We start from the raw sequence: 14,342 nt of genomic DNA on the forward strand, positions 1-14,342 counted from the left end.
TTCTTTGATATCTATATTGGGCCTTTTGAAGTCATAGAAAATCCACACCCTAATGCTTATCGTTTGGTGTATCCTAAGTCAAAGAAATTATTTGGTCTCAGGAATGTTGTCTCTTTAAAACTGTATAAACAGAAATCATAATTTCAAAATTTTAATAACCTATTATCATCTAAAACAAAAGTCCTCCACTGGAATACACTTGTTAGAACAAAACTGCCTGTACAACCAAGTGTGTATATTTGCATGTATAAATTAATAATTTGAAGTCACATGTTAATTGAAACTGATGAAAAAACACTGTTGTAACAAAGAATGAGAGAAAGATTTATTTTTTGTTTATACTGATGTTGTGGGGAGCAAAAGTACTCTTCACAAGAATGTGACTTGTAGTAATATTGTAGTAGAGAGGCAAGTGTACATAAATAATTGCAAAAAATTTAGATAATACTGATGTATCTTTAGCTGTACTAAAAGAAGAAAATCATAAGCAAAAAAAATATATAAAAGAAAAAAAACATGAATAAAAAAATTAAAAATCAAAGTAAAAAAAATATATATATATATATAAGGCAAATTATATATATATATATGACAAATGTCTGCTTGTGTCTGTATGTGCGGATGGATACGAGTGTGCGCGCGAGTGTATACCTGTCCTTTTTTTCCCCCTAAGGTAAGTCTTTCCGCTCCCGGGATTGGAATGACTCCTTACCCTCTCCCTTAAAACCCACATCCTTTCGTCTTTCCTGATGAGGCAACAGTTTGTTGCGAAAGCTTGAATTTTGTGTGTATGTTTGTGTGTCTATCGACGTGCCAGCGCTTTCATTTGGTAAGTCACATCATCTTTGTTTTTAGGCATATATATACAGAGGGAAACATTCCACGTGGGAAAAAATATATATAAAAACAAAGATGAGGTGACTTACCCAACGAAAGCGCTGGCAGGCCGATACACACACAAACAAACACCAACATACACACAAAATTCTAGTTTTCTGTACCAACGGTTGCCTCATCAGGAAAGAGGGAAGGAGAGGGAAAGACGAAAGGATGTGGGTTTTAAGGGAGTGGGTAAGGAGTCATTCCAATCCCGGGAGCGGAAAGACTTACCTTAGGGGGAAAATAGGACAGGTATACACTCGCGCGCGCGCACACACACACATATCCATCCACACATACAGACACAAGCAGACATATTTAAAGACAAAGAGTTTGGGCAGAGATGTCAGTCGAGGCGGAAGTGTAGAGGCAAAGAAGTAGTTGAAAGACAGGTGAGGTATGAGTGGTGGCAACTTGAAATTAGCGGAGATTGAGGCCTGGCGGATAACGAGAAGAGAGGATAAACTGAAGGGCAAGTTCCCATCTCCGGAGTTCGGATAGGTTGGTGTTGGTGGGAAGTATCCAGATAACCCGGACGGTGTAACACTGTGCCAAGATGTGCTGGCTGTGCACCAAGGCATGTTTAGCCACAGGGTGATCCTCATTACCAACAAACACTGTCTGCCTGTGTCCATTCATGCGAATGGACAGTTTGTTGCTGGTCATTCCCACACAGAATGCATCACAGTGTAGGCATGTCACCCTCACAACACCCCCACAACGATCCCATTAAGTTTTATTTACATTCCCTCCGTAAACATGCCTTCGCCCTAGCCAGATTACGCTCCCATATTCTATTTTCTCAGGCTTGTCTGACATTTGGCATTACCCCCAAAGGCCTCACACTTAAAGTTCCCATCTCTGGCTGCAATCCTTCTTTCCATCAGTCCCTATACCAGTTCCAAACTGAACAATCCATTGCCCTCACCCACCTAATCCTTCACCTACACATCAACTCAGCCAATGAACACACCCGTCAACTCCTATCCTTAATAAAAGTCCTTAATCTTTCCTCTCCCACATCCACACCGGCTGTTCAGAGCATCCTCCTACAGGCCAACCGTAAATTAGAACAGCATGCCACCCTCCACCTCAAAAAACTATCCAATCTCCTGGTTTCCCACCTCCGGAAAGGCAACTCACTCACCCTTCACAACCTTTCCAGCAAACCTCAACCTCCTCTCATTGCACACAAACCCAGTCTCTCCCATTTACTCAATCTCCCACTTCCAGCTCCACTCCCTCCAAAACCTCAAAATTCCAATCAACACAATCTGGAACCACAACATCCTAATTCAGTAGTTAACCTCTCCTCCAAACCTCTCTCCCAATCCGAAACCTCTGTCCTATCCAAAGGCCTCACCTTCAGCCCCACTCCCAGATTCAACCAAACAGCCCTCGTCAAAGATTTACTGTCCTACACTCGTACTCTCTGCTGGAAATATCACTTCGCCACGAAGAAAAATGATCCTAATCCTACCCCTAATGATCCAACTCCCCAAGACACTATCCAAATTGAACCCTGCCTGGAACATTTCCGTCCTCCGTCACAGCGGGACCCACCTACTTTTCCTCAAAATCACCCTCTCCAAACCTTCCAGGAATTTCTGACTTCCAGCCTTGCATCTCAATCCTTCTTAAAAACCTTAATCCTACACCCAACATCACCACTGCTGAAGCCCAGGCTATCCGTGATCTGAAGGCTGACCGATCCATCGTCATTCTTCCGGCGGACAAGGGTTCCACGACCGTGGTACTTGATCGTCAGGAGTATGTGGCTGAGGGACTGCATCAGCTTTCAGACAACACCACATACAAAGTTTGCCAAGGTAACCCCATTCCCGATGTCCAGGCGGAGCTTCAAGGAATCCTCAGAACCTTAGGCCCCCTGCAAAACCTTTCACCTGACTCCATCAACCTCCTGACCCCACCGACACCCCGCACCCCTACCTTCTACCTTCTTCCTAAAATCCACAAACCCAATCATCCCGGCCGCCCCATTGTAGCTGGTTACCAAGCCCCCACAGAACGTATCTCTGCCTACGTAGATCAACACCTTCAACCCATTACATGCAGTCTCCCATCCTTCATCAAAGACACCAACCACTTCCTCGAACGCCTGGAATCCTTACCCAATCTGTTACCCCCGGAAACCATCCTTGTAACCATTGATGCCACTTCCTTATACACAAATATTCCGCACGTCCAGGGCCTCGCTGCGATGGAGCATTTCCTTTCACGCCGATCACCTGCCACCCTACCTAAAACCTCTTTCCTCATTACCTTAGCCAGCTTCATCCTGACCCACAACTTCTTCACTTTTGAAGGCCAGACATACCAACAATTAAAGGGAACAGCCATGGGTACCAGGATGGCCCCCTCGTACACCAACCTATTCATGGGTCGCTTAGAGGAAGCCTTCTTGGTTACCCAGGCCTGCCAACCCAAAGTTTGGTACAGATTTATTGATGACATCTTCATGATCTGGACTCACAGTGAAGAAGAACTCCAGAATTTCCTCTCCAACCTCAACTCCTTTGCTTCCATCAGATTCACCTGGTCCTACTCCAAATCCCATGCCACTTTCCTTGACGTTGATCTCCACTTGTCCAATGGCCAACTTCACACGTCCGTCCACATCAAACCCACCAACAAGCAACAGTACCTCCATTATGACAGCTGCCACCCATTCCACATCAAACGGTCCCTTCCCTACAGCCTACGTCTTTGTGGCAAACGAATCTGCTCCAGTTCGGAATCCCTGAACCATTACACCAACAACCTGACAACAGCTTTCGCATCCCGCAACTACCCTCCCGACCTGGTACAGAAGCAAATAACCAGAGCCACTTCCTCATCCCCTCAAACCCAGAATCCCCCACAGAAGAACCACAGAAGTGCCCCACTTGTGACAGGATACTTTCCGGGACTGGACCAGACTCTGAATGTGGCTCTCCAGCAGGGATACGACTTCCTCAAATCCTGCCCTGAAATGAGATCCATCCTTCATGAAATCCTCCCCACTCTGCCAAGAGTGTCTTTCCGCCGTCCACCTAACCTTCGTAACCTGTTAGTTCATCCCTATGAAATCCCCAAACCACCTTCCCTACCCTCTGGCTCCTATCCTTGTAACCGCCCGTGCAAAACCTGTCCCATGCACCCACCCACCACCACCTACTCCAGTCCTGTAACCCGGAAGGTGTACACGATCAAAGGCAGAGCCACGTGTGAAAGCACCCACGTGATTTACCAACTGACCTGCCTACACTGTGATGCATTCTATGTGGGAATGACCAGCAACAAACTGTCCATTCGCATGAATGGACACGGGCAGACAATGTTTGTTGGTAATGAGGATCACCCTGTGGCTAAACATGCCTTGGTGCACAGCCAGCACATCTTGGCACAGTGTTACACCGTCTGGGTTATCTGGATACTTCCCACTAACACCAACCTATCCGAACTCCGGAGATGGGAACTTGCCCTTCAGTATATCCTCTCTTCTCGTTATCCGCCAGGCCTCAATCTCCGCTAATTTCAAGTTGCCGCCACTCATACCTCACCTGTCTTTCAACAACTTCTTTGCCTCTACACTTCCGCCTCGACTGACATCTCTGCCCAAACTCTTTGTCTTTAAATATGTCTGCTTGTGACTGTATGTGTGGATGGATATGTGTGTGTGTGTGTGTGTGTGTGTGTGTGTGTGTGCGCGCGCGAGTGTATACCCGTCCTTTTTTCCCCCTAAGGTAAGTCTTTCCGCTCCCGGGATTGGAATGACTCCTTACCCTCTCCCTTAAAACCCACATCCTTTCGTCTTTCCCTCTCCTTCCCTCTTTCCTGATGAGGCAACCGTTGGTTGCGAAAGCTAGAATTTTGTGTGTATGTTTGTGTGTCTATCGACCTGCCAGCGCTTTCGTTCGGTAAGTCACCTCATCTTTGTGTTATATATATATATATATATATATATATATAAAAACACGTTGAACCACGTCTTTTCTGCAGCCGACAGAGATGCATTGTGGAATCATACTTAGACAACTGAAGCCAAGACTAATATCGCCTTGCAAACGTCTAACGGAAAAGGTACTGTCACGAAATATGGCAAATTTAAGTAAATAAAAAATAGTGACAATATTTTCAACCTGTGTCTTAGCCGGGATGCCATATTTCACCACTTACTGAAGCTTACATCTAAATTTTGGTCTCCAGTAACCCTGATACAGATCACCCCCAATACCAAATCACTGATTTCTGGACAAGTGAATGTAAGATTATAAATACGACGTCACATACTGGTGAAGGAGGAATGGGTTTAATAATGAAGAAGAAAATCTGAATGCAGGTACGCTGCTATGAACAGCAAAGTGAACACTAACTAAGACAGATACAAAGCCCACAATTACCACAGCAGTACAAGTTTATATGTCAACTAACTATGCAGATGAAGATATTGAAGAAACATGCGTTGAGCTAAAATTAACTATTCAGATAGTTTAGGGAAATGAAAATTTGATTATGAAGGGGGACTAGAATTCGATAGTAGGAAAAGGAAGAGAAGCTAAAATAGGTCACTATGGATTGGGAGAAAGGAATGAAAGGGGAAGCTTCCTGGTAGAATTTTCCACAAAGCATAATTTAATCATACATAACACTTGGTTTACGAATCATGAAAGTTGTGTATGTGGGAGAGACCTGGAGACACCGAAGGTTCAGATTGATTATATCATGGTAAGAACGAGATTTTGGAACCAAATTTTCAATTTTAAGACATTTCCAGGGGCAGATGCAGACTGACCACAATTTATTGGTTACAACCTGTAGATTAAAACTGAAGAAAATGCAACAATGTAGGAAATTAAGGAGGTGGGAACTGCGTAAGCCAAAAGAACCATTACTTCTTGAGAGTTTCAGAGGCAGCATTAGGCAATGGTTGACTAGAAGAGGGGAAAGGAATAAATAGGCAACTTTAGGAGGTAATAATGAAGGCACCAAATGAAGCAGGCAAAAGGGAATACAAATGTCTAAAAAATGAGATTGACAAGAAGTGCAAAATGGCTAAGGAGAAGTGGCCAGAGGACAAATATAAGGATTTAGAAACATATTTCACCAGTGGAAAATTAGATACCACTTACAGCAAAATTAAAAAAAGCCTTTGGGAAAAAGAGAAGGATCTGTACGAATATCAAAGGCTCATGGAAAACTAGTAATACGCAAGGAAGGAAAATCTGAAAGTGGAAGGAGTACATAGAGAGCCTATACAAGGGAAATGAATTTGAAAGCAATATTATACTAATGGAGGACGACATACATGAAGATGAGATGGGAAATGATATACTACGTGAAGAATTTGACAGAGCAATGACAGACCAATGTCAAAAGAAGGCCTCTGGAGTTTATGACATTCCATCACAAAAACTGATAGCCCAGGGAGACCAAGCTATGACAAAACTCTTCCATCTGGTAGATAAGATGTATGAGGCAAAATACCATCATCAGACTATGAAGAATGTAATAATTCCAGTTCCAAACACAGCAGTTGCTAAAAGGTGTGAAAATTACTTAACTATCAGTTTAGTATGTCATTGTCGCAAACCACAAACATTAATTCTTTATGGAAGAAGATTGGAAAAACTGGTAGGAACAGACCACTGGGAAGATCAGGCAATACTGACCCAATGACTTAGAAGACAGGTTAAGGAATTTGAGGATGCTGACTGTCCTCTCTTTCAAATTCTGAAGGTGGCAGGGGTAAAATACATGGAGTGAATGGCTATTTACAATTTGTACAGAAACCAGATGGCAGTTATAAGAGTCGAGGGGCATGAAAGGGAAGCAGTGGTTGAGAAGGGAGTGAGACAGGGTTGTAGCTTATCCCTGATGTTATTCAGTCTGTATATTGAGCAAGCAGTAAAGGAAGCAAAAGAAAAATTTGGAGTAGGTATTAAAATCCATGGAGAAGAAATAAAAACTTTAAGGTTCGCCGATGACATTGTAATTCTGTCAGAGACAGCAAAGGACTTGGAAGAGCAGCTGAACGGAATGGACAGTGTCTTGAAAGGAGGATATAAGATGAACATCAACAAAAGCAAAATGAGGGCAATGGAATGTAGTTGAATTACATCAGGTGACAATGAGGGAATAAGATTAGCTAATGAGACATTTAAAGTAGTAGATGAGTTTTGCTATTTGGGGAGCAAAATAACGGATGATGGACAAAGCAGAGAGGATATAAAATGTAGACTGGCTATGGTAAGGAAAGCGTTTCTGAGAAAGTTAAATTTGGGAACATTGAGTATAGATTTCAGTGTCTGGAAGTCGTTTCTGAAAGTATTTGTATGGATTGTAGCCATGTATGGAAGTGAAACATGGAAAATAAATAGTTTAGAAAAGAAGAGAATAGATGCTTTCGAAATGTGGTGCTACAGAAGAATGCTGAAGATTAGATGGGTAGATCACATAACTAATGAGGAAGTATTGAATAGGATTGGGGAGAAGAGAAGTTTGTGGCACAACTTGACCAGAAGAAGGGATCAGTTGGTAGGACATGTTCTGAGGCATCAAGGGATCACAAATTTAGTATTGGAGGGCAGCGTGGAGGGTAAAAATCGTAGAGGGAGACCAAGAGATGAATACAGTAAGCAGATTCAGGAGGATGTAGGATGGAGCAGTTATTTGGAGATGAAGAGGCTTGCACAGGATAGAGTAGCATGGGAAGCTGCATCAAACCAGAATCTGGACTAAAAACCACAACAACACAAATTTGACACAAAAAGTCTGTCGGTCTATTTACTTGTTATTAACTTCTGAAATGCTCATAAATACTGATACAGTAATGTTACATTACATAAAACTGAACTTTTGAATGCAACTGCTAAAGTGCACTCAGTACGTTTAAATTATTTCTGTCACAAAATGGTAGGAAAAATGATGTGATGAATTTTTCTATTCTGACCACATGTAGTATGAAAATAATGAAAGATACAGGTTTGCAATTTAAAATGTGGAGAGCACAAAATATTGTCCATTTAATCCAAAGTATCTTACATACTCCTAATTTCAATTTTGAGAAGCTCTAAATTTGGCGAAAATGTGTTAGAAATTGCACATTGATCAGCCTTCCATTGAAAGACTTTTAAAGCCAGATTTTTTTTTCTATTTTATGCTCAGATTTCATTCAGCTTAGTTTTATTCTACAAGAAACATCCAAGGAACCTTTTTTTCAAATTGGAGATGATCAGGTAGAATTCATTCATAAATCTGGTATATACTATGTGATATGACCCAAAAGTAAAGGAAGCTATGAATGTGGGCAAAGGAGTGCCAGAGGTAAAAAGTGGGCAAGAGTGGTGTGCACTACCTCACAACTGCTTACAGGACAACCAAAACGAACTTTTCCTGAAGATTCTCGAAACAAACTCTTCTGCAACCACTTCAGAGCTCAGATTCGCTAAGTGCCTTTTATCGTCTTTCCAACACTGGAGGGTATTCAAAAGAGACTGTGTCTTCCTACCAAATATTCTGAACAACATTAACAAGCACACATCATGATGCTACCATTAAATGGTTTGATATTATAAATGGTGAGATGATAAATTATGATTTAATGTGAGTACTCTGAGGAGCCTTGAAGATTAACTTTCCTGAAAATTAGAAAGTTTCTTTTCTTACTAAGGACTCTGAGAATGACCTTAATAAGAACACAGTTGTAATACAACTTAATTCAACAATCACCAGATAGTGTGAGACAGATACACTAAACTCCGGGCAAAGCTTTTCTGGATGGTTTCACAACTAGATTAAAACTTTTGAAGTTACATAACATCATTTGCTTTTCTAAGAAACTTCTTAGTATGAGTAAACTGCAGAAGTCTTCGTGATCACTCAGTAACATGCTTAGCACGTATGGAATATTTTATAACCACCTGTAAGTAGTTTGCAAAATTTAGGAATAAAGGTAACAAAGTGCTACACATCCCCATTGCTCCACACATTTTATTTTCATATGCCTCTTTAAAATTGATCCCTGATGCTCAGCAATTGTGTGTGGTTTTCTCTCACTCTCTGGATGATTTTCCTAATTTTGTCTTTTACTCTACACCTTACTTGTAAACCAGTGCTATTTCTGCTATTTTTGTTGCAGCAATGCTTTAATCATGGAGGGTGGGGTGCTGGGGCGGGGTGGAAGGATATGACTTATCTTCATATCTAATTCCAAAAGGCAGTGTTTATTCTTTCCTGTTTCAGTTTCCTCTCATATCATTAAACAGTCTAAAAAAAAGTTATCAGCTACAAAGATTCTGTAAGAAACATTACTTACCTTCCATTCCTCCTGAGCGTGCAATCCACTGATAGTCTTTATGCACTTCCTCAATAGGATACTCCTCAAAGTAGCAAGTGCTACTGACATCTGGATCAGAGAAGCTCACTCGCTTTTTTTGCTGCGTTAACAGAAAAGACTGTGTAAGAAAAGCCCATAAAAAAAGAAAAATGCGAAATAGAAAACCTGCAAAACATTTACCAATTAGCAGAAAGAAATTACTTTTATCTTCTAATAAAATACTGGTACCATGTGCTGATACAATTTTCTAGGTTAAGAAATGGCAATAAAGAAGACAGTATCAATACTGTACTAAAACATAACTTAAGATTACACGTATGAACACAATACCTTGATTTCAGACTAATCTCTCTTTTGATCACAGTTAACAATTTCGAAATGGCACCTAAGTTTCAGTCACGCACTGCCCATTCCCAGTCCCAAGTAAGACACACGCTCAGCGTTGAAACTGTTCATTCTAATTGGCAAGGGTTCACCCAGCAGCCAATATCATAACCTTTATATTACAATGACTTAACAAGATTCAGATTCAAGTATTGTAGCACTCCAAAACAACAAAGTTTGTTAGCTGAAACAGGCAGAAGAGGGGCTTTGTTGGTGCTGCATGTTTTAGCAACTTTGAATGAGATACAAAAGCAGACTCCAGAATTTTCTTTTGAGAGAGACCACGTGTACAAGATTTGTGTGCCACTTTGAAATTCTAGATTCATATATTTTACTGTTTGGATTGCTTCTGCATAATCTTTCATTGACTGTGTTAACATGTTCACTGCGGCTGATGCTTTTAGGTGTTTCCGCAATCAACATGCCAGTGCGGCCGATGCTTATAAGCGTTTCCGCGATCAACAAGCCAGTGCAGGTAACATTCATAAGCGGTGCGTTCGTTAGCTGAGTATTTAGTTTGATTTGTTTGGCTGTGCACCCGTGTTAGTACAAGCAACCAACGAAATATCACGTAACCTTTTCCTGTCTGAAACTGTGTGTTTCTATCTTCAGTCGTCTGTCTTGTGCACTGTTTGCAATGGCGGCAAATCAACGAACACCGGTGCCTTCTAACCCGAAAAAGAGTAGGAAGAGTGAACAATATACTGACCATGAGTTACTGAGTATGTTAGAAGATAGTGATGTAGAGTTCAGAGGGGATGAACCAGAGGAGGGTAGCTGGAATATGGAGACTGCAGAAACATACCATAGTCATGACACTGTGGATGCAGAACTTTTGAATATGTTTCGCAACAGTTCGGAATCAGATGAAGATTATGAGGAAATCGCCGACGATAAAGAACCCACACTCACATAAGTAAGCAAACCAGGTGCGACTTGGCATGAAGAACCACATGGGATGCAGTATCATCCATTTACAAAAGCAGAATGTTTGCAGATAAATACTAATGGCAATACATCAATGAATTTCTTTAGGCTACTGGTTACACATGACATACTGCAGCTTGTAGTTGATGAACAGTAACTCATGCAATATATTTGCGAGCAAAAATATGAAAGAGGGCTCTAGGGTAAGTAAATGGAAACCTGTAAGTATAGGAGAAATACTAGTCTTTCTGGGTATTTCATTACATATGGCTAATGTCAAATATGCCCAATTACAAGACTACTGGAAGACCTGCTGTTCAAAAATAGAGGAATAGCAATGAGTATGGGCAGAGACAGATATTTGCTCATCTTACGGTCACTGCATTTTGCGAAAAATCCAGTCAGAAAACTCGAAACTAGATGATCGACCATATAAGGTACACCCTATATTGAATTATTTTAACAGAATGTGTCAGATGTATTATCAAGGTAGGGGTCTATCTTTAGATGAACCAATGACTCCTTGGAGGGTACGATTGTCATTTACACAATATATAAAGAACAAAAGCAATAAAAATTGTACATGCTAAATAATCCAGACGGTTTCATAAGCTGCATGTTGCCCATCACATTTACGTGGACAATTTTTTACAACAGCTTTGCACTGGGACACTAAGGATAAATAGTAGAAATACCCATAAAGATGTGTTATGCACAAAACTGGGAAAGAGAGACACTATTGCACAATGATCAGCAAATGGAAGGATAGATGAGATATCTCCTATATTTCCACAGAATATCCTAATACAATGGTATATGTGTCGAATGCACACCAGCAAATAGTCTCGAAACCATTGCCAATTATCAAATAGTTGTACGTCTGGGACCAATAGGTAGGACCAGATGTTTTTGTATTATTTATGTGAATTAAAGACTATCCGCTGGCCAAAGAAACTATTCTTCCATGTAGTTGACATGCTAATGTTCAATTCACATTACCTATATAATAAATACTCAGGGCATAAAGTGATGTGTGTTTATAGAATACAAATAATATAGGATGTACTTCCACTAATGGACATTACAAAAGGAGTGCATAACAAATCGTAAAGACACACACTTTGTGCAAAAGCGCGACACAACTGAAGGGAAGAAGCAAGTTATGAGGAAGTGATGTACAATGTGTGCGGAATGGGGCAAGCGTACAGATACACCATAGATGTGCATAATGTGTCCAAACAAACCTGGATTCTGTTCAAACTGCTGCACAATTACACATCCGTAATGCAATGGGATGTCGTATTTTCAGAGGAAGATCTGTTTGTAAAGTGTTTGTATTTGTATTATTTGATAGCCAAGTAAAATATTGTTACATTGATTGCTCAGAACATGAGGTTACTGTACAGTATGTGAACTTATTTGTGGTTTGCTATAAAAACATCACCTCTACAACTTGCAAACTTATTTGTTACATGGGATTGGGTTTCCGTAGCACCACACTGCAGATGAGTCCTGTTTCTATTTCTCTGTTTGATATATCTTTTGGTGTTTTCAAATTCTCTCTCAATGGAGCGGATTTATCGCTTGTTTGAATTGCATTTTCTTTCCAGTTTGCAATAAATCAGAGGCATTGTTAGAATTGTTTGAAAATAAATGCATATGATGCTTCTAAGCATCAGACAGCATGCAGCATTTAACACATGATCGGCATGCAAATAAAGTGTACTTGTATTTCTATATCTAGCACCACCTCTTGCGAAGACATTATATTCACTGTCAATATTACGTACGTGCACAACATGAACTTACAGGTTTCGCAGGGGTACGATTTCAGCTTTCAGCTCACATGTGCTTACAAGCATCCGCCTAGAGTGTTGGTGGTCTCCACTGGTAACTGCAGCAAATGTTTTAATACCCAAGCCTATTGTGATATTTGTGAAATTTCGAACATTTGTGAGAGCCACAATAAACTTTTACTGTTACTGTCAATGGTACGCTTAAACTTATTTGTGGTCTTTTAAAATTTTCGAGAACAGTAGGCATATCCTCGTTCAAAACAATCATTCTCCAATTTCACTGTATTATTATGTGAGAAATAGGCTATTTTTGGAAATTTTCGGTTGCTTACAAAACTATACAAGTTCTCGGTACGAGTGTTTTGGACACTCGACTTTTACTTTGTAGCAAGTCAGCATTTATAGTTCACAGTTACTGCTAAAGAATAGATCAACCCTGAATTTCATTGTATATTAATGCAAATAAATGAGCAGTTTTGAGAATTTTTAGAAGCTATCACTGTCCTGTGCATAATTTAACTTTTAATTAAGTGGCATTTGTGATTTAGTTACTTAGAAGATGTTCCAACTAATATATTGTATTACGAGGGCAGTTCAATAAGTAATGCAACACATTTTTTTTCTGAAACAGGGTTTGTTTTATTCAGCATTGAAATACACCAGGTTATTCCCCAATCTTTTAGCTACACAACACTATTTTTCAACGTAATCTCCATTCAATGCTACGGTCTTACGCCACCTTGAAATGAGGGCCTGTATGCCTGCACGGTACCATTCCACTGGTCGATGTCGGAGCCAACGTCGTACTGCATCAATAACTTCTTCATCATCCGCGTAGTGCCTCCCACGGATTGCGTCCTTCATTGGGCCAAACATATGGAAATCCGACGGTGCGAGATCTGGGCTGTAGGGTGCATGAGGAAGAACAGTCCACTGAAGTTTTGTGAGCTCCTCTTGGGTGCGAAGACTTGTGTGAGGTCTTGCGTTGACATGAAGAAGGAGAAGTTCGTTCAGATTTTTGTGCCTACGAACACATTGTTTGACCATGGGGAAGGACATCGAACAGGATAACCCCTTCAGCGTCCCAGAAGACTGTAACCATGACTTTACCGGCTGAGGGTATGGCTTTAAACTTTTTCTTGGTAGGGGAGTGGGTGTGGCGCCACTCCATTGATTGCCGTTTTGTTTCAGGTTCCAAGTGATGAACCCATGTTTCATCGCCTGTAACAATCTTTGACAAGAAATTGTCACCCTCAGCCACATGACGAGGAAGCAATTCCGCACAGATGGTTCTCCTTTGCTCTTTATGGTGTTCGGTTAGACAACGAGGGACCCAGCGGGAACAAACCTTTGAATATCGCAACTGGTGAACAATTGTGACAGCACTACCAACAGAGATGTCAAGTTGAGCACTGAGTTGTTTGATGGTGATCCGTCGATCATCTCGAACGAGTGTGTTCGCACGCTCCGCCATTGCAGGAGTCACAGCTGTGCACGGCCGGCCCGCACGCGGGAGATCAGACAGTCTTGCTTGACCTTGCGGCGATGATGACACACGCTTTGCCCAACGACTCACCGTGCTTTTGTCCACTGCCAGATCACCGTAGACATTCTGCAAGCGCCTATGAATATCTGAGATGCCCTGGTTTTCCGCCAAAAGAAACTATCACTGCCCGTTGTTTGCGACGCACATCCGTTACAGACGCCATTTTAACAGCTCCGTACAGCGCTGCCACCTGTCGGAAGTCAATGAAACTATACGAGACGAAGCGGGAATGTTTGAAAATATTCCACAAGAAATTTCCGGTTTTTTCAACCAAAATTGGCCGAGAAAAAAAATGTGTTGCATTACTTATTGAACTGCCCTCGTACATCTAGTTTTTCCCTTAAAGAGGAGTATACATCACATACATTTATCATAAATTAACTATTTTCATGCTTGCTAATAACTACAATTAACCTCAAAATGTTTCATACAACTAGTAGTTTTCACCATAGGTTTTTGTGTTGTCTTAATA

At 41.0% G+C, this 14,342-nt stretch overlaps 1 protein-coding gene across 1 annotated transcript in view; it reads right to left on the minus strand.

Annotated features, from left to right (window-relative positions):
- The window catches only part of LOC124605721 (telomere-associated protein RIF1-like), a 113,283-nt gene that overhangs the window by 64,183 nt on the left and 34,758 nt on the right, over positions 1–14,342 (minus strand). Inside the window, exon 5 of the mRNA XM_047137596.1 lies at positions 9,197–9,317. Coding sequence (XP_046993552.1) covers positions 9,197–9,317 — 121 coding nt within the window. The remainder of the gene's footprint in view (positions 1–9,196; positions 9,318–14,342) is intronic.

This window comes from Schistocerca americana, chromosome 3 (assembly GCF_021461395.2).
Source record: "Schistocerca americana isolate TAMUIC-IGC-003095 chromosome 3, iqSchAmer2.1, whole genome shotgun sequence".
Taxonomy (NCBI): Eukaryota; Metazoa; Arthropoda; class Insecta; order Orthoptera; family Acrididae; genus Schistocerca; species Schistocerca americana.